Source organism: Bombina bombina, chromosome 3 (genome assembly GCF_027579735.1).
Source record: "Bombina bombina isolate aBomBom1 chromosome 3, aBomBom1.pri, whole genome shotgun sequence".
Classification (NCBI taxonomy): domain Eukaryota; kingdom Metazoa; phylum Chordata; class Amphibia; order Anura; family Bombinatoridae; genus Bombina; species Bombina bombina.
This window is the reverse complement of record NC_069501.1, coordinates 1,062,211,058-1,062,232,858: the sequence shown is the minus strand read 5'-3', so window position 1 is coordinate 1,062,232,858 and position 21,801 is coordinate 1,062,211,058. Positions and strand designations below refer to the sequence as shown.

Below are 21,801 nucleotides of genomic sequence, written 5' to 3'. Positions count from 1 at the left end.
TTGGAATAGGTAATATACAAATTAGAAGCAACTGGCTGGATTGTAAAACTATGCAGCAAAAGTTTTAAAGAGCAAGATAATTTTTTTTTCAAATATATATAAATATTTTGTTGAGGAATTTAGGATTTATGAATGAAAGAGTGATGGGTACAAAAAACTACTAATGTATGAGAATTGTTAACAACACTTTCTGAGCAAAAGGTTGAAAAAAAAGATATATATCGCTCACTATGTCTCTCTCTCTCTTTCTCTTTTTTCTCTCTCTCTCTCTCTCTCTCTTTTTTCTCTCTTTTTTCTCTTTTTTTCTCTCTCTCTTTTTTTCTCTCTCTCTCTTTCTCTCTCTCTCTCTCTCTCTCTCTCTCTCTCTCTCTCTCTCTCTCTTTCTCTCTCTCTCTCTTTCTCTCTCTCTCTCTCTCTCTCTCTCTCTCTCTCAGCCAAGAGGGTAAAATCACCTCTATTTACATGAGTTACTAGCAGCCAAAGAGGTAAAATTATTGATTTGTATGTTACTTACTGGCAGCCAAGGGGTAAAATAATTGCTTAGTTGTGAAAAATATACATTGGGGGTTCAAGAGTGGGGGCTGAAGTAGAGTTTGTTTGGGGTAATATCTGACCCCCATCTACCATTGTGCGAAGTTACTGACAGATTGTCCAGTATTTTTGTGGCAGACACCTGGCAACCCTAGTAAACGCTTGTATACATCTGGCACTGTAGGGCTTGATTAGGAGTCTGAAAATCAACACAATGTTTTTAAAGGGACACTCAATCAAAATTAATTTTTCATTATTCAGATAGAGCATGCCATTTTAAACAAATTTCCAATTTACTTCTATTAACTAAATGTGCACAGTCTTTTTATATTTAAACTTTTTGAGTCACCAGCTCCTACTGAGCATGTGCAAGAATAAGTGTGAATGCATTTGTGAATGGCTGATGGCTGTCACATGGTACGTGTATGCATTTGTGATTGGCTGATGGCTGTCACATGGTACAGGGGAGTGGAAAAAGACATAACTTTTAAAATTGTCAGAAAAAACATCTACTACTCATTTGAAGTTCAGACTAAGTGCTATTGCATTGTCTTGTTATCCTGAATTTGTTGATTATGCAATTTTTTTTTATAAAAACACTACCTAATGGGCTATATAAATGGATCATCTAAAAAACATTTATGCAAAGAAAAATCTAGTGTACAATGTCCCTTTTAGTATGAAGAAAAAAGTACATCATAATATCAAATGTCTATGAAAATAAAAACGTTAATAAAAATAAATAAATGTGTATAGGGATATGAAGAGTGCAAATGTGTGCAACTTGAGAAATCATGTAAATGACCTAATATTAAATTATATAGTGATGACTCTGACAGTGCAAACTTTGTATTTATGTTATTTAGTTGTTGTTGTTTTTATAAATAAACATAGCTATTATCAAATTATCTTAATAACATATGAAGATCACATTAGAAACGTAGCTATTAATTGTTACTCATTTAAAGGGAAATTATTTCAGACCCAATTTTAAACCTCAGTGTAGGAGAAAGATAAAGGTCAGAATTGTATTTATGCTGATACCTATGTGTGTACCAGATTAGGGTTTGATTACAAGTGGAGCTCAATCTATAATGCTATTAGCACTTATAATACAAGTGGTGAGTTAAGTGTTGCACTCAAGCTCAACACAAAACAGCGCTTAAAAATTTGGCACTTTTGGAGACCTGACCTAAAGTATGATTTATGATTGAAAATATGCATATCAAAACACATCAAATATTAAACTAATGTTTGACAAGGTGATATACTGGGGAGAGCTCAAACGTATATGTGTATGTGTACATATGTATGTATGTGACAGTGTTTTTAACTTACATTTCAATTCACCACCATATATAACTAAGTAAAAAAAACTCTACTACTTGATTGGAGGATAAGCTCAACTTCGGCTTAGTGTTTGGACAAAAGCGGTCATGGGTTTTTCAGTGAATCCCCATAGAAGTCTGTTACGTGAGGGATTCAGAGACCTGCACTATCTGACTTCCAGATGTCAGTGCTCCACTTGTAAACTAGTCCTTACTGTATAAAAAGCTAAAGCTCAGGCCATTTGCTCAAGATTGTGTAATGTAATCTTATAGTGGTATAAGGAGGTGACTGTGTAACTGACTTCAAGTATAAAGAGGTCGTTGTGTAACCATCCAGAAAGATAATCATTTTAAATGGAAAATGTCCCTGTTTTTGATAAGCACTAAAGTATATATATATATCTGTCTTGTTATATGCACACTCCAGTTGTATAATCTGTAGTACAGAGCATGTTATTTTGCTATTATTATTTTCCTCAAGTTTTATTTTAATTTACAATAATAATGTTCTTTATCTTCTCAACATTGTTCTTATAGTTGTCTTTAACTTTATGATGAATGATAAACGCACCAGCCCAGTGTATAATGTGATGGTCTGGACCTTCCTTTTCATCGGTCAGGGTATACAGGTTTGTCTGTATTGCCAAGAGTGGTATGCTCAGATACACTGTCCACTTACAGAGGTAAAAGTTATCATTTTCTTGTTAATGTGTTAAAGGGACACTATTACCATTGCAGGTTTCCTTGTAAATCTAATGGCAGTGATCTTTAATTCAGAACTGTACTCTTTTACTGTTTGAGGCAATAGAGCAATATTCTTTAGTAATTTTTTTTCTGTAACCATGCAACTCTTGAACACCTTGTATTTCTCATAAATGTAGCTTAAGAGTGAAATAAGTGGTTCTTTGCTATTTTGGAAACATACTGGCCTAGATTTAGAGTTGGGCGGTAGCCGTGAAAACCAGCGTTAGAGGCTCCTAACGCTGGTTTTTACCGCCCTCTGGTATTTGGAGTCAGTCAGGAAAGGGTCTAACGCTCACTTTCCAGCCGCGACTTTTCCATACCGCAGATCCCCTTACGTCATTTGCGTATCCTATCTTTTCAATGGGATCTTTCTAACGCCGGTATTTAGAGTCGTGGCTGAAGTGAGCGTTAGAAATCTAACGACAAAACTCCAGCCGCAGAAAAAAGTCAGTAGTTAAGAGCTTTCTGGCCTAACGCCGGTTCATAAAGCTCTTAACTACTGTGCTCTAAAGTACACTAACACCCATAAACTACCTATGTACCCCTAAACCGAGGCCCCCCCACATCACCGCCACTCTATTAAATTTTTTTAACCCCTAATCTGCCGACCGCCACCTACGTTATCCTTATGTACCCCTAATCTGCTGCCCCTAACACCGCCGACCCCTATATTATATTTATTAACCCCTAATCTGCCCCCCTCAACGTCGCCTCCACCTGCCTACACTTATTAACCCCTAATCTGCCGAGTGGACCGCACCGCTACTATAATAAAGTTATTAACCCCTAATCCGCCTCACTCCCGCCTCAATAACCCTATAATAAATAGTATTAACCCCTAACCTGCCCTCCCTAACATCGCCGACACCTAACTTCAATTATTAACCCCTAATCTGCCGACCGAATCTCGCCGCTACTGTAATAAATGGATTAACCCCTAAAGCTAAGTCTAACCCTAACACTAACACCCCCCTAAATTAAATATAATTTAAATCTAACGAAATAAATTAACTCTTATTAAATAAATTATTCCTATTTAAAGCTAAATACTTACCTGTAAAATAAACCCTAATATAGCTACAATATAAATTATAATTATATTATAGCTATTTTAGGATTTATATTTATTTTACAGGTAACTTTGTATTTATTTTAACCAGGTACAATAGCTATTAAATAGTTAATAACTATTTAATAGCTACCTAGTTAAAATAATTACAAAATTACCTGTAAAATAAATCCTAACCTAAGTTACAATTAAACCTAACACTACACTATCAATAAATTAATTAAATACAATACCTACAATTATCTACAATTAAACCTAACACTACACTATCAATAAATTAATTAAATACAATATCTACAAATAAATACAATGAAATAAACTAACTAAAGTACAAAAAATAAAAAAGAACTAAGTTACAAAAAATGAAAAAATATTTACAAACATTAGAAAAATATTACAACAATTTTAAACTAATTACACCTACTCTAAGCCCCCTAATAAAATAACAAAGACCCCCAAAATAAAAAAAATGCCCTACCCTATTCTAAATTACAAAAGTTCAAAGCTCTTTTACCTTACCAGCCCTGAAAAGGGCCCTTTGTGGGGCATGCCCCAAAGAATTCAGCTCTTTTGCCTGTAAAAAAAAAACATACAATACCCCCCCCAACATTACAACCCACCACCCACATACCCCTAATCTAACCCAAACCCCCCTTAAATAAACCTAACACTAAGCCCCTGAAGATCTTCCTACCTTGTCTTCACCTCACCGGGTTCACCGATCGGTCCAGAAGAGGGTCCGAAGTCTTGATCCAAGCCCAAGCGGGGGGCTGAAGAGTGACGTCCATCCTCGGGCTGAAGTCTGGATCCAAGCGGCAAATGAAGAAGTCCATCTTCGGGAAGAAATCTTCATCCTATCCGGGCAGAAGAGGACATCCGGACCGGCAAACATTTTCATCCAAGCCGCATCTTCTATGTTGTTCCATCGGATGACGAGCGGCTGATCCTGAAGACCTCTGGCGCGGATCCATCCTCTTCGTTCGACGTCCAACTGAAGAATGAAGGTTCCTTTAAGGGACGTCATCCAAGATGGCGTCCCTCGAATTCCGATTGGCTGATAGGATTCTATCAGCCAATCGGAATTAAGGTAGGAAAATTCTAATTGGCTGATGGAATCAGCCAATCAGAATCAAGTTCAATCCGATTGGCTGATCCGATCAGCCAATCAGATTGAGCTCGCATTCTATTGGCTGATGCGGCTTGGATGAAGATGTTTGCCGGTCCGGATGTCCTCTTCTGCCCGGATAGGATGAAGCTTTCTTCCCGAAGATGGACTTCTTCATTTGCCGCTTGGATCCAGACTTTAGCCCGAGGATGGACGTCACTCTTCAGCCCCCCGCTTGGGCTTGGATCAAGACTTCGGACCCTCTTCTGGACCGATCGGTGTGATACCCGGTGAGGTGAAGACAAGGTAGGAAGATCTTCAGGGGCTTAGTGTTAGGTTTATTTAAGGGGGGTTTGGGTTAGATTAGGGGTATGTGGGTGGTGGGTTGCAATGTTGGGGGGGGGTATTGTATGTTTTTTTTTTTACAGGCAAAAGAGCTGAATTCTTTGGGGCATGCCCCGCAAAGGGCCCTTTTAAGGGCTGGTAAGGTAAAAGAGCTTTGAACTTTTGTAATTTAGAATAGGGTAGGGCATTTTTTTATTTTGGGGGTCTTTGTTATTTTATTAGGGGGCTTAGAGTAGGTGTAATTAGTTTAAAATTGTTGTAATTTTTTTCTAATGTTTGTAAATATTTTTTTATTTTTTGTAACTTAGTTCTTTTTTATTTTTTGTACTTTAGTTAGTTTATTTAATTGTATTTATTTGTAGGAATTGTATTTAATTTATTTATTGATAGTGTAGTGTTAGGTTTAATTGTAGGTATTGTATTTAATTAATTTATTGATAGTGTAGTGTTAGGTTTAATTGTTACTTAGGTCAGTATTTATTTTACAGGTAATTTTGTAATTATTTTAACTAGGTAGCTATTAAATAGTTATTAACTATTTAATAGCTATTGTACCTGGTTAAAATAATTACAAAGTTACCTGTAAAATAAATATTAATCCTAAAATAGCTACAATATAATTATAATTTATATTGTAGCTATATTAGGGTTTATTTTACAGGTAAGTATTTAGCTTTAAATAGGAATAATTTATTTAATAAGAGTTAATTTATTTCGTTAGATTTAAATTATATTTAATTTAGGGGGGTGTTAGGGTTAAAGTTAGACTTAGCTTTAGGGGTTAATAAATTTATTAGAGTAGCGGTGAGCTCCTGTCGGCAGATTAGGGGTTAATACTTGAAGTTAGGTGTCGGCAATGTTAGGGAGGGCAGATTAGGGGTTAATACTATTTATTATAGGGTTATTGAGGCGGGAGTGAGGCGGATTAGGGGTTAATACATTTATTATAGTAGCGCTCAGGTCCGGTCGGCAGATTAGGGGTTAATAAGTGTAGTTAGGTGGAGGCGACGTTAGGGGCGGCAGATTAGGGGTTAATAAATATAATATAGGGGTCGGCGATGTTAGGGCAGCAGATTAGGGGTACATAGGGATAATGTAGGTGGCGAGGGTGTACGGAGCGGCAGATTAGGGGTTAAAAATAATATGCAGGGGTCAGCGATAGCGGGGGCGGCAGATTAGGGGTTAATAAGTGTAAGGTTAGGGGTGTTTAGACTCGGGGGACATGTTAGAGTGTTAGGTGCAGACGTAGGAAGTGTTTCCCCATAGGAAACAATGGGGCTGCGTTAGGAGCTGAACGCGGCTTTTTTACAGGTGTTAGGTTTTTTTCCAGCTCAAACAGCCCCATTGTTTTCTATGGGGGAATCGTGCACGAGCACGTTTTTGAAGCTGGCCGCGTCCGTAAGCACTGCTGGTATCGAGAGTTGAAGTTGCGGTAAATTATGCTCTACGCTCCTTTTTTGGAGCCTAACGCAAGCCATTCTGTGAACTCTAAATACCAGCGGTATTTAAAAGGTGCGGCCAGAAAAAAGCACGCGTAGCTAACGCACCCCTTTGGCCGCAAAACTCTAAATCTAGGCGACTGTATGTACAAAAATCTGCATTGTGAGTTTTGTTTTATTCTTGATATTTTGTGCTTATTTTACTTTCAGATAGATTAAGGTGATATCATTTTTTAAAAATTTTCTTTTGGCAGAAAACCTTCTGGGGTATGGTGACTCCTCGTTCATGGTCATGCAATTTGTAACGGCTAATCAACTGAACTAAACTGTACTTCTATCAATTCAATCTATCAATAGATGTGGTACATTATGTTGCCAATATGGATTTGTCATGAGCTGACGGAGTTTGTTCTTTTTTTATTTTGATGTATAATGTATTCTAAAAGCAAAAAGAATTTACTTTATTATGTAAAGACCAGTATATTAGGGTGCCACAGTCTTTGACCACTATGCTTCCTAATCAACATTTCTGGGGAATATGCACTGAAGTAGACACTAAACAAATTTGTTTACTGCTTGATTAAGAATTAATAACCCATGTTGCTGTCTCCCAGTGAGGACCTGTTAGATCAGGGATGTTGTAGGTCATTTATGAGCAAGTAGGACTTGAAAAGCAGACCAAAAGAACATTATGACCTTAGTAAATGAGCAGTCACAAGAAAAGAAAAAATAAACACAATTTCACTGCATCTGTGGTCCAAGTGAGGTATCATAGTAATTGTTCTTGTTTTTATTGAAACACTGTAAGCTTCATTAGATTGATGTATACATAGAAGTCAGAATATGATCTCAGAAAATAATGTTTTGGAGATGAATATGATTGAAACCACCAAGTAATACTGCATAACAACAAATAGATAATATATAATAAAATTGACTCCACTCCATAATCTCTTAGGTTATAAGGAACATTCAGAATACTATACCCAAGAAAGATTACTTTATATACTTTACAACTGCCACATAACAGTCCGTGGGTGTGGTTTTTGTGTTGGCCACTGCTCTATCCATAAGAAACAGTTAAAATATGATGGAATGATATAGGATTATCTCTCTCAAATTATGTCATTTGAAGAGTCCCTACAATATTCAATACACTTGTCTGCAGCCACTATTCCTTGAAATAAGGCCAAGCACAATAATGTCTAGTGATTTTAATCCACTGCTTCAACTGATGGAGTTATGTAAAAGGCTAAACATGAAAAACTATTAGGTTTGAGAAATCTAATATTTAAAGGTTAGGGGTCACTTCCTTTTTCCTTGCATGTGTAATAGGTAGAAGAGAAAAATTAAAGGGACAGTGAAGTCCAAACAAAACTTTCATTTTTCAAATAGGGCATGTAATTTTAAACAACTTTTCAATGTACTTGTATCAACAATTTTGCTTTGTTCTCTTGGTATTCTAGTTGAAAGGAAACCTAGGAAGGCACATATGATAATTTCTAAGCCCTTGAAGGCCGCCTCTATTTTATTTACTTTTCACAGCAGGGGAGAGCAAGCTCATGTAGGCCATATAGATAGCATTGTGATCACGCCCGTGGCTAGTGGCAGACACTGCACTAATTGGCTAAAATGCAACTATATGCAAAATAACTAAAAGTCATGTGATTAGGGGCGGTCAGAAGATGCTTAGATACAAGTTAGTCACGGAAGTAAAAAGTGTATTAATATAACAGTGTTAGTTTTGCAAAACTGGGGAATGGGTAATAAAGGGATTATCTATCTTTTTAAACAACAAAAATTCTGGTGTTGACTGTCCCTTTAAGTATCTTAAAAAAAACAAAAAACTTTGTTTAAATCCACAAATTGCTCACAAGTCAATACATCTCAACAGCTTTTTGAAGTAAATTTAACGAGACTAATAGAAAGTATTCAAATCTGTGAATCACTTTTCATTTAGAATACTTTATTTGTAAAATAAATAGCCTGATTCCAGCAGCTATAGAAATTTTAATAAAATTATAACAAGGAATAATATGTCCTGCATCTCATTTGTCAGCTAGCCAGGTACATTCCATTTTTACTGGCAGAAAATGTGTTCCTTGTTTGTAATGGTAAAAGTTCAATATAATATAAATAAATCCTTTTTTTTTTCTATGAACTGTTGACAATTTCTTAATACAGAGATCAAATGCTGAATTTTTGCCAATGCATTAATTGAGAGGGAAAATAGATAATTATATTTACTAAAGGCAGCATATTCTCTCTTTTGTTATTATGCCAAATTCTTGTTTGGTTAAAGAGTCATTGTACTTAAACAATTTTCTATTTTACTGAGGGCATTTCAAAATATGCTGATTAAAACATATTTTTTCAACCTTGTGGAAGTGTGTTGATGTCGACCAATATGGTTGCATGTGTAATTTATGTTTTAGTTCTTTAGTAAACCCAGAAAATTGTCTGTCTTAATATGTGAAATGAGTATGCACAAAAACATTACGTTTAGAAATGTTATATGAATAGCTTATATATATATCAAATGAAACAACAGCCAAAATGAACTTTCAAGAAGTCACTAGAATTTGAAGGGTTAAAGAAATCCAAAAATACATTTATAAAGATGCTAGACAAGTTTTTTCAGGTGGATTAAACTGTTGGATTCTTTAGAAGCAAAGCACTGGTGAAGTTAAAAGGATATTATGAAACAGCTCTTGCTTTTGTGTAAAATATTTGCTTATCCCATACGTCGTCAAAAGATCATGGGTCACTCACACACTTTGAAAAAAAAAATGCTCTCCAGAAAATGACAATTTTATGTAGGTTTCCCCTCTATACTGTGTATATATAGAAAAAAATAATCTCGGAAAAAAAAACCCAAAGACAGCCCATCTTAGTTAGAGGGGTAAGAGAATCCACTCCTAGATGTATGACTCTTGCATTCTAAGTTAAATAAAGTTCTGAATTTATGCCATTAGTAAAACTTTTGCACAAGCACCTTTAATTTACCTTATAAATTATAAAAGTCTTTAGGAGGTATTGAACATTTTGATATCAAACACCATGTATTTTACATTATTTATTGTTCCAAGGCATTATTACTTATAAAAGTATATTTCTTTCTAATGACACAGTGAGTCGACGGATCATCATAATTACTATTGGGAATATCACTCCTGGCCTGCAGGAGGAGGCAAAGAGCACCACAGCTAAAGCTATTAAATACCACTCCCCTTACCCACAACACCTAGTCATTCTCTTTGCTTGTAGTGCAAGGAGGTGGTAAAGTTAGGTGTCTGGTTCTTCTATCAAGAGTTTGTTATTTTTAAGCAAACCAGGTTTGCTTTGTTTTTTTTTTAGGGTGTAGCTGTAGTCCATGTCAGCCTCTTCAGTAGAGCAATGGTGGCTTTTGAGCATTTGGGAACTTGGGGGGTATAATCCCCTCTGCGCCTCCCATATAGTTTATGCTGCCCTTCTTTTGAAAAGTCTGAGTAGGTTTGTTCAGTCTTTTGTTTGTCTTTCCACAGGTCCTTGTAAGGAGTGTTGCCTTGCATACTTTGTGAGCTGTCCTGCTGCCGGGCAGATTATCATTGAGGTAAGTGCTGTTTTATATTTTGAGAAGTCTTGCACTTAGGGGTTAATATTCCTGAAGATTTTCAGGTTTTATTACTCATGGCAGTATCGTGGGACACTGTGAGGAGTTTGGATGGCAGTTTGAGAGAGAGAAAAAAGTTAGACACATCATTATATATATTTCAATACCTTTTGACATAATGTGTGAGTACCAAAGACAGGAAGGGAAGATCAACAGAAAACAACATTTCAAACCATTGTCCATATTAGCTCCCCACTCCTGTTCAATGCAATATTGGTGTCATGGCTTTCCCTCATCTATAGGAAATGTCTGCCCCTGGGTACAATAGTAAAAGTCCACCATTTCTTCCCAGAACATCAACGTTCTATTTCACTAGTGACCATATTACTGTGGTAAAATGACACTAAGTGCCACAGAGGAGAGAGCGACAAGGAAGTATAGAAAGAATACAAAAGGAAATATGGGTAGGGAGGTGAAGGGGAATAGGGGGGGGGAGAAAGGAAACAACAGTAGCATTATTTAAAGAGACAGTAGTGTTATTTAAAATTTAATTTTCTTTTGTGTGTAAAATGGATCAAGAGGACTTGCAAGCTGTTACCTGCAATTTATGTCTAGATGCTAATGTAGAGCCACCTATTCCTTTCTGTTCCTCATGTATAGAGAGAACTTTGCAGTATAGGGATAGGCTTTTTGATACAGAGCCTTCATTTTCTCAGGAAAATGTTGTTCAGGAGCATCCTGGAGCATCCTGTTCAAGCTGTAATGCAGCTTTCTCCCCATTCATCCCAATTTTCTTTACAGGATATGGCTACTCATATATCCTCTGCTGTATCTGAGGCTTTGTCTGCTTTTCCTGTGTTGCAGGGTAAGCGTAAAAGGAGTTCTGATTCTGTTGCAGCTATTTCTAATGTTTCTTCCCATAGGACTGAGGAAGAAGATATTTCAGTAGCTTCTGAAGGTAAAATTTCAGATTCTGATATTGTGACTCCTTTGGCTGATTCTGAGGTTGTGTCTTTCAGATTTAAGCTGGAGCACCTCCGTTTGTTACTTGGGGAGGAGTTTATGACTACTTTAGATTACTCTGATTCAACAGTCATAGTTACTCCCAAGAAGGCTAGTAAGCTTAACAAGTTTTTTGAAGTTCCTTGTGTGGCGGAAGTTTGTCCTGTTCCAGATCGTGTTTCAGAAATTATATCATGGGAGTGGGAGAAGCCTGGTATTCCTTTTTCCCCCACTCCAATTTTTAGGAAGATGTTTATTGCGGACTCTATTAAGGAATCTTGGCAGACGGTTCCTAAGGTAGAGGGAGCTATTTTCACTTTAGCTAAGAGGACCACTATTCCTATTGAGGATAGTTGCTCTTTTAAGGATCCCATGGATAAGAAGTTAGAAGCTCTACTTAAAAGGATGTATGTTCACAAGGGTTGCAATGGCAACCTCCTGCATGTATTGCGACACCAGTGCGGCTTCATATTGGTTTGATGCATTGTTGGATTTATGGTTAAAGTCTTGGTCTGCGGATGTATCGTCTAAATCTAAGCTTTTTTCCATTCCTTACAAGGGGAAAATCTTGTTTGGGCCTGGTTTGGCTGAGATTATTTCTGATATCACTGGAGGGAAGGGTAATTTTCTTCCTCAGGATAGGAGAAATAAACAGAAGGGTCATCAGAGTAATTTTCGCTCCTTTCGTAACTTCTCTGGTAAGTCTTCCTCCTCCTCCTCCAAGCAGGATCAGTCCAAGCCCTCTTGGAAGTCCAATCAGTCCTGGAGCAAGGTAAAGCAATCTAAGAAGCCTGCTACTGACTCAAAGTCAGCATGAAGGGTCTGCCCCAGATCCGAGAATGGATCGTGTGGGGGGCAGGCTATCTTTGTTCGCTCAAGCCTGGGTAAGGGATGTTCCAGATCCCTGGGTAGTAGATATTGTGTCCCAGGGATACAAGCTGGAGTTCAAAACTTTTCCTCCCAGGGGCAGGTTTCATCTGTCAAGGTTATCTGTAAATCAGATAAAAAAACAGGCATTCTTAAGTTGTGTTCAGAATCTTTCCAACATGGGAGTGATCGTTCCTGTTCCAGTTCAGGAGCAGGGACTAGGGTTTTATTCTAATCTGTTTATTGTTCCCAAAAAGGAGGGAACTTTCAGACCCATCCTGGATCTCATGTGTGTAAACAAGTTTCTCAGAGGTCCGTCCTTCAAGATGGAAACTATTTGGTCTATTCTTCCTCTGGTTCAAGAGGGTCACTTCATGACTACAGTAGATCTGAAGGATGCGTATCTGCATATTCCCATCCACAAGGATCATCACAAGTTTCTGCAATTTGCTTTCCTAGACAAGCATTTTCAGTTTGTCGCTCTTCCTTTTGGGATTGCAACAGCTCAGAGGGTGTTTTCAAAGGTCTTGGGTGCATTATTGGCAGTTTTCAGACTAAAGGGGGTTGCAGTAGCTCCTTACCTGGACAACATTCTAGTTCAGGCACCATCTTTTCAACTAGCAAACTCCCACACGGAGTTGTTGTTGTCTTTTCTGCATTCCCACGGTTGGAAGGTGAATTTAGGAAAAAGTTTCTTGATTCCGGCTACAAGAGGTATTCTTGGGAACCACTATATATTCTCTGGAAATTAAGATCTTTTTGACAGAGGCAAGGAAGTCAAAATAGTTTAATTCCTGTCTGGCTCTTCAGTCATCTCCTCGTCCGTCGGTGGCCTGGTGTATGGAGGTGATTGGTCTGATGATTTTGGTCATGGACATCATTCCGTTTGCTCGGTTTCATCTCAGACCTCTGCAGTTGTGCATGCTGAGACAGTGGAATGGAGATTATATGGATCTGTCTCCGAAGATTGTTCTAGATCAGGCTGCAAGAGATTCTGTTCCGTGGTGGTTGTCTCAGGACCGTCTCTCCCAGGGAACCTGTTTTTGCAGGCCTACCTGGGTGATTGTGACCACGGATGCCAGTCTGCTGGGTTGGGGAGCTGTTTGGGGTTCTCTGAAGGCTCAGGGTCTGTGGACCCGGGAGGAATCAGTTCTTCCTATAAATGTTTTAGAGTTGAGGGCAATCTTCAATGCTGTCCTAGCCTGGTCTCAATTGGCTTCAACCCAGTTTATCAGATTTCAGTCAGACAATATAACATCCGTGGCTTACATCAATCATCAAGGGGGAACTCTGAGTTCTTTGGCGATGAAGGAAGTAGCCAGGATTATTCAGTGTATTCAGTGGGCAGAGGTTCACAATTGCTGTCTGTCTGCAATTTACATTCCAGGGGTGGAAAATTGGGAAGCGGATTTTCTGAGCAAGACAGTCTTTTCATCCGGGGGAGTGGGAACTTTATCTGGAGGTGTTTTCCAGTTTCATCACAATGCCAAGCTTCCGAAGTACGGGTCGAGGTCAAGGGATCCTCAGGCTGTTCTAATAGATGCTCTGGCAGTGCCCTGGAAGTTCAGTCTGGCATACATGTTTCCTCCGTTTGCCCTTCTTCCTCGGGTCATTGCTCGGATCAGGCAAGAGAGGGTGTCAGTGATTCTCATTGCGCCGGCTTGGCCTCGCAGGATCTGGTATGCAGATCTGGTGGAAATGTCTCCACCATGGAGTCTTACACTGAGGAAGGACCTTCTACTTCAGGGTCCCTTCCTTCATCCAAATCTCGTTTCTCTGAAGCTGACTGCTTGCAGATTGAACACTTGATTATATCTAAGCGTGGTTTATTGAGACTATGATTCAGGCGCGTAAGCCTGTGACTAGAAAGATTTATTACAAGATATGGCGTAAATATTTGTATTGGTGTGAATCTAAGGGCTACTCTTGGAGTAGAGTTAGGATTCCTAGGATTTTGTCTTTTCTCCAGGAGGGTCTGGAGAAAGGTTTGTCTGCTAGTACCCTGAAGGGTCAAATTTCTGCTTTATCTATTTTGTTGCATAAATGCCTGGCGGATGTGCCAGATGTTCAGTCTTTTTGTCAGGCTTTGGTTAGAATTCAGCCTATGTTTAAGTTTGTGACTCCTCCTTGGAGTCTTAATTAATTTAGTTCTGAGAGTTCTTCAACAGGCTCAGTTCGAGCCTATGCATTCTTTGGATAACCTGGAAGGTTTTGTTTTTGGTTGCTATCTCTTTGGCTCAAAGAGTTTCATAGCTTTCTGCATTGCAATGTGAGTCTCCTTTTCTTATTTTTCATTCTGATAAGGTAGTACTTCGTACTGCATTTGGCTTTCTTCCCAAGGTGGTTTCTGATAAGAATATTAATCAGGAAATTGTTGTTCCTTCTTTGTGTCCTAATCCTTCTCATAAGGAACATTTGTTGCACAATCTGGATGTTGTTCATGCATTGAAATATTATTTTCAGGCGACTAAGGATTTTCACCAGTCTTCTTCTTTATTTGTTTTTTTTTTTTCTGGGAAACGTAAGGGTCAGAAAGCTACAGCTACTTCTCTTTCTTGTTGGTTGAGGAGTGTTATTCGCTTGGCATATGAGACTGCTGGTCAGCAGCCTCCTGAGAAAATCACGGCTTATTCCATGAAGGCTGTTTCTTCTACTTGGGCTTTCAAAAATGGGGCTTCTGTGGATCAGATTTGCAAGGCTGCCACTTGGTCATCTTTACATACTTTTTCTAAATTTTACAAATTTGATACTTTTGCTTCTGCTGAGGCTGTTTTTGGGAGAAAGGTTCTTCAAGCAGTGGTGCCTTCGCTTTAGGCTAACTGTCTTGTCCCTTCCTTATAATCAGTGTCCTCTAGCTTGGGTATTGATTCCCAATAGTAATTATGATGATCCATGGACTCACCATGTCATTAGAAAGAAAATTAAATTTATGCTTACAGTACCTGATAAATTTTGTTTCTTTCTTGACACAGTGAGTCCATGGCCCACCCTGTATTCAGAAAGTTTATTTTTTTCTTAAACCCCAGGCACCTTTGCACCTTATATTACTTCCTTTCTCCTTTCCCGTTGGTCAAATGACTAAGGGTTATGGGTAAGGGTAGTGGTATTTAACAGCTTTGGCTGTGTTGCTCTTTGCCTCCTCCGTGGACTCACCGTGTCCAGAAAGAAACAAATTTATCAGGTAATCATAAATTTCATTTTCTTAACAAGGCTAGTTATACTGTTAATGACCTCCTGTTTTTGGTATTGGTTACAGAGACTTTTGTCAATCAACTCTGTCAAGTTTTATTGCTATTAAAGGCTGGTATCAGGCTCTGGAAATACCTCAGGGTAAGTGATATGTACAACTTCCAGCTTCACAGAGGGCCATGGGCGTCCAGAGGGGGAGGGCAAAGAGGGGCATTTCCCCCCCCCCCTTAACTTTTCAAGCACATAGCAATTGCCTCCTGTTGCCACTATAGATTATATTAATAGGACCAGTGGTGGTGCTGGTACAAAAGTCTGTGTCTGGCAAAATGTTCATAAATATTTTTTGTACCTTGCATTGCAGCTGTACCAACTGCTTTACTTTAATTTCCAGTGCTATTTCGGCACAGTTTGCTCATTCCCTCATTCTGAGGTTCCTGTACAGTGACTCACAAAAACAGGAGTGGATGCCTGTGTGAAAGATCATTTACAAAATGTAAAAAAAACAAAGTAGCGCAAAAACCCAATCCAAAATTAATGGTACACTAGGGAAGGGTGAATGTGTTTATATTTGAGATAGAATGTTAGAACGAATGTTATTGTAGAAATTCAATTTACATAATCGAATGTTGACAAGAACAAATATTCTCAAAAATTCTAAAATTGAATGCTATTTACAGTTTTCGAATTCGAATGTTCATAATTAGATCGAATGTCCACATTCGAAATTTCGAATGTAACATTCGATTTAACAAATAGTATTCAGAAGTTCAATAGTTCATGTGGTAGGGAATCTAGTTAATCGATACATAATAGATACAAATATATCAATTCGAATGTTTCTATTTCTAAAATTTCATAATTCAAATATTACATTTAAATAAAGCATTAGAAATACTATTACATATATATATATATATATATATATATATATATATATATATATATATATATATATATATATATATATATATATATATATAATTTGAATATTGCATAATTTGAATACATGAAACGAATGTTAGTATGTTGTACAAACATTCGCCCATCCCTAGTGCACACACTGTATCATTAATTGTGCCAAAGATAAATTAAAATTATGCCAAAATCTAAATAAATCCTGTGCTATTAATAATGTAATGTAGTGCACAAATCCAGAAAGAATCCAAAGTGTATGGAAAAGTCCCAAGAGAAGTATCACTCACAATAAATGAATAGTGATCCTAATGAATAATTGTGAAATAATAATATCCTCTTGAAAAAGCTCCGCCATGTTGGAGGGAAACGCGTTGAGGTCCATTGACCATTCCTGGCCTCCATACCTCCTTTGGGTTACTTGCCCGGTGGGTCATTTGAAAACTGCTCCTATTATTCCTGCCGCTGTTAGTCAATTATTCGGGGACTGTGCTGAAAGAATACCTATCACGGGTGGACAATTGCGAGCAACAAACTGGTCCACAAGGTTCTCCAAAGCACCAGAGACGGTAGAGAGGAGCTTGCTCCTAGACACACTATTTGAATCGCATATTAATTTAATATCTTGTGAGTGTCTGTCTTACTTAAGAGTGCTTTTAGGAATAAATTTGTACTTTTAACATGAATCGCAGATGCACTTCTGCTTGTTTCTTTTTAGTGAAACATCATTTGATCCTAGATTGAGCTTCTACATGATGCTGAGGAGGGGAGGTGCAGAAGGGGTGTGGGAACTAGCTGGTGCTCAGGTGCAAAACAGGCATGGGAGCCAGCTAATGTTCAGAATCAAGTTCAGCCCCTGGGGTGTAAGTGTCAATGTTTCTCTATTTGTGTTAAAGTGGGTTTTATACAGTATATATGTGTGACTCACAGTAAGCAAGGCTGTAAGTGTGTGTATAAGCAAGAGAGTGAGTTTTTGTGTGTGTGTGTGAGCAAGAGTGTGAGTTTGTTTCTGTGTGTGTGAGCAAGCATGTGATTATGTTCCTGGGTGTGTGTGAGCAAGAGTGTGAGTTTGTTCCTGTGTGAGTAAGAGTGTGAGCTTGTGTGCATGTGTGAGAAACAGTGTGAGTTTATTCCTGTGTGTGTGTGTGTGTGTGTGTGTGTGTGTGTGCAAGAGTGTGTTTCTATTCCTGTGTATTTTTGAGTGAGTGTGAGTAAGAGTGTGATTTTGTTTGTGTGCATGTGTGAGCAACATTGTGAGTGTGTTCCTGTGTGTGTGGGAGCCAGAATGTGAGTTTGTTCCTGTGTGTGTATGAGCAAGAGTGTGAATTTGTTCCTCTGTGTGTGTGTGAGCAAGAGTGTGAGTTTGTTCCTGTCTGTGTGTGCAAGAGTGTGAGTTTGTGTGCGTGTTTTAGCAAGAGTGTGAGTTTGTTCCTGTGTGTGTGAGAGCAAGAGGTTGAGTTTGTTCCTATGTGTGTGAGGGTGTGTGAACAAGAGTATGAGTTTGTTCCTGTGTGTGAGCAAAATTGTCACCGGTGACAGTGAGTGACAGTTTGTTCCTGTATGTGTGTGTGTGAGCAAGAGTGTGTTTGTTCCTATGTGTGTGTGTTTGTGTGTGTGAGCAAGAGTGTGAGTTTGTGTGCGTGTGTGAGCAAGAGTGTGAGTAAGAGTGTGAGTTTGTTCCAATGTGTATGTTTGTGTGTGAGCAAGAGTATGAGTTTCTTCCTGTGTGTGTGTGAGCAAAATTGTCACTTTGTTCCCATTTGTGTATGTGTGTTTGAGAGTGAAAGTTTGTTCCTATGTGTTTATGTAAAAGTGTGAGTTTGTTCCTGTATAGCAAGCAGAAAGAAGCAAAGCAGGCTACCTCTATACAATACTTAGCGAAATGTAAGCAGCAGTAGCATAAAGTGGCTGAAGCGGCATCTCAGACAATAGACTATAGGCTCCTTGCGTGGAACAAACACACAAAAAGTAAAGTCGAGGCTCTTTGGCCCGTTAGACTCGCTGTGTTTCCTTGCAAAAGTCTGAGGATATCCCCATACCTCCACGATTTCTCGGGTGGTCGCGATACACCGCTGTTCCTTCAGATCCTCCACCAGGGGAAATCCTTAATCCACGCTATGTTGAGCCTCTGTATAGAAGCGTCTGTCAGATGCCGGCTTTGACTGAGCTCCCCTCTGGTACTAATCAGTCTCCAGACCCAGCTGGTTGCAGCCTCGCTTTCACTGCCGTAGTATCTGTGCAAACCTGGTTGAAGTTAATCAACCTCCTCCATGCTTGTAAAGGTACAAAATAAACAATTGTTGCCAGGGTTTGATAAATGATAAAATTTAATTTATTAATCAGATTAAAAATATTCCAGTAAAGACTTTTTCTAACGCGTTTCGGCTTCTCAAGCATGCCATAATCATAGACCATTTCTTAGAGGGTTTCTAAATTAAGTTTACAAGAAAGTTAACCTCTGCAATGCTAGACAGTGCTGGTTACTAGGGATGGGCGAATGTGTAAATTTTCTAATTAGAATGTTAGAACGAATGTTATTACCGAAATTCGAATTACAAATTCAAATGTTGATAAGAACAAATATTCTTAAAAATTCTATTTTCGAATGTTATTTAGTTTTCAAATGTCACTTTCAATTTCGATTGTGTATATTCGATTTTGAATGTCACTTTTGATTTTGAATGTACATAAAAGATTGAATATACACATTGAAAATATGTGTATTCGAAAAATGTATATATTCGATTTTTTTATGAACATTCAAAATCAAAATGGATTGCATTATTTCGAATATGACTCTGAAAATCGAATATAACATTCGAAAACATTCGATTGAAATCGAATATTCAAAATATATAAAAATGTTTCTTTTTAACATATCATAATTCACAAATCTAAAAGAATATCTAGTTTTCAAATATAAATTAGACCCTAGTCAGTCAGCATCACTGGCTTCCAATGCCCATTCAATAGTACCCAGATACAAGGCAGGACTAGCACAGTAAAACACAACCCACACTACATTACAAGTACAACATCTCTATGATGAACATCAGTACTTCTAAACCACAGTCCTCCAGTAAACCTAGGCTAGTAGGCAATATTTTCAGAACGTCTTAACTGGAGCACAGGTAAAATAATCAGTAACCATAGTAACTAACCTGGCTCTCACCATAGGTACTGATTATTTTACCAGTGCTCTAGTTAAGACATCATGAAAATATGACCTGTTAAGAAACAATTTGAATAGACTTAAAAAATTACAATGAATATAAAGATGAATCATTTTTCAAATTAAATTCTTAGAAAAAAAACAACTAAAAAAAATGCACAAAGTAAAAGCAGGTAGCCACATATCACTATCATCACCTGAATTTTTGCCTATAAAAAATAATAGACCACATATTACCTCTCCAAAAATATATGAAATTGATTGAAGATGAAAATAAAAAATGTCTTCTCATGGTGTGCAGTCCACACTCCACAGTTGTGTCCACACAAAAATAAAAAATAAAAGATGCCACAGGAGCAAATAGATATAGTAGTATATAGAAAAAAATCAGTATCCAAATATTCCAACATGACCACCAAACCAGTACGTCCCTTTTCTCCAAAACTAAACCTGTCAAATGAAATTTTAACAACTACAACTATAACATTTACATATGGGAAGGAATAAGTTGATTTGAATATTTAAATTTGAATATTAATTAATTCTAATATTTATAAGATAACTGAATTATAAAAACTAATTTGAATATTACATTACAAAAGAAAATTGTAGCTTAGAAATACTATTTCGAAATTAAAATCGAATTCAAATATTACATAACAAAATCAAATTTGATATATTGGAATCGAATTTAAATATTACATTTCGAAATCGATTGTGAAATATAGATATCGAATTTGAATATTGAATATAATACAAAGCCAACCATTCTATTATTAGAACAAATATTTTCGAATGTAATCGAAAAATTCAAAAACGAACATTCGAAAATCGAATGTTAGAATGTTATATAAATATTCGAAATTTGATTCAAACAAACGAATGTATAAAAATTTGTTTTAAATTTTGAATGTTTAGATACTGGTTACATGACTGGTTGTCTCATTTTAAACTAAACAAATACTGAATATCTGTAGAACATTTACATTTGTTTCCATTAAACAAATGTAAATGTTACTGAGCTACAGGTGAAAAAGTTTACCTGTAGCTTATGCTTACCTTTAGCTCACTGGAGAGTCGCGCTAACCCAGTCCTCTTCCTCACAGAGCCCCAGCCGTGCTAATAAGACCTTCTTCTTTAGTGCGGGCCCTGGGAGCCGCCGCTCTAAGCCTCTTGTTAGCACGGCCGGGGCTTTGTGAAGAAAACCAGGTTAGCGCGGTTCTTCAGCACACAAAAGTTAAAGATATTACCTAAAGTGTATCTTAGGCAAAATAAAAATTATTGAGAAAAAAAAAAGATATTACCTAAAGTGAAACAATAGCAGTTAAAAAATGAATGAGAGTTTCATTTATGAAATCGTTAGTATATACTTACTCTCATTCATTTTTTAACTGCTATCGTTTCACTTTAGGTAATAGCTTTAAATTGACATTCACTTTAAAGGTAATTAAAAAAAAAAGAATGAATACTGATTAATTTTGTCACTATTTTTTCCTTTTCTTTATATTTTGCATTTATTTGGATATTTGTTTTATGAAAGCGAAACAAATATCCGTTTTTCATTACAAATTTGCATTTGTAATGAAACACATACACCTCTCTAGTGGTTGCCAACTATGCAGGGGTTATGGGTGTAATTTAATAACGTTCTTGGTTATATAATTTGCAAAAGGTAATAAACATAAAACCTGAATCCTTTTAATTGTTGTATCAATTTTATTAACACCAAATTAATAAACAAAAAAAGCTTTATTAAAAAGATTTCAATTAGAATATAATCAGTACGTAATAATAGCAATGCAGTTGAGAAAACATTTTAAAGAAATAATCTATGTTCTTAAAATAACTGATTAAAGCAGTAGATGGCTCTTGTCAGGAACCAAGCCTCCAGATTAAAAAGAAAAAGAAAAGGTCTGGGAGGCATTCTGCTAAGAAGGGCTGTGTGGGGATTTGAACCTGTGGCTCTGTGGTTACTATTCCTGTGTGCTTGCAAGTCGGTTTGCTTGGGTGTTGAGCCACAGCCAGTTCTAGGAATAGCAAGGAACTTAAAAGATCTGATAAATAACTATTTGCCTTACTTGTTATTACACCTGTGCAACACACAGGTGTTCTCAATTCTGGAATTAATCAGAACCAACCCTGTGCAAAACCTCCCTATTTAAGGATGGCTTTTAGTCTGCATTGGTGTCTTCACATTGGATCTGTTTTGTCAAGTCAGAACCTGTTTCCTGTACTTCTTTGGAGAAAGATTTCCTTTGCACCTGTTTACCAGGTATTACCAGGAGAAAGCCTTTACCTTTAAACCTGTTACCAATCTTCAAGTTTGTTTCCTGCTTTATGCAAATTCCTGCACTCAGCTATTGCCAGGAGAAAGACTTCACCTTTGCACCTGTTTACAAGGTATTACCAGGAGAAAGCCTTTACCTTTAAACCTGTTACCAATCTACAAGTTTGTTTCCTGCTTTATGCAATTCCTGCACTTGGCCATTGCCAGGAGAAAGATTTC

The 21,801-nt window shown here is 37.3% G+C and overlaps 1 protein-coding gene across 1 annotated transcript in view; it reads left to right on the top strand.

Annotated features, from left to right (window-relative positions):
• The window catches only part of SOAT2 (sterol O-acyltransferase 2), a 149,380-nt gene extending 140,437 nt beyond the window's left edge, over positions 1-8,943 (top strand). Inside the window, exons 14-15 of the mRNA XM_053708323.1 lie at positions 2,397-2,542; positions 6,816-8,943. Coding sequence (XP_053564298.1) covers positions 2,397-2,542; positions 6,816-6,866 — 197 coding nt within the window. The 3' untranslated portion in view covers positions 6,867-8,943. The remainder of the gene's footprint in view (positions 1-2,396; positions 2,543-6,815) is intronic.
• The last annotated feature ends 12,858 nt before the right edge of the window (positions 8,944-21,801 follow it).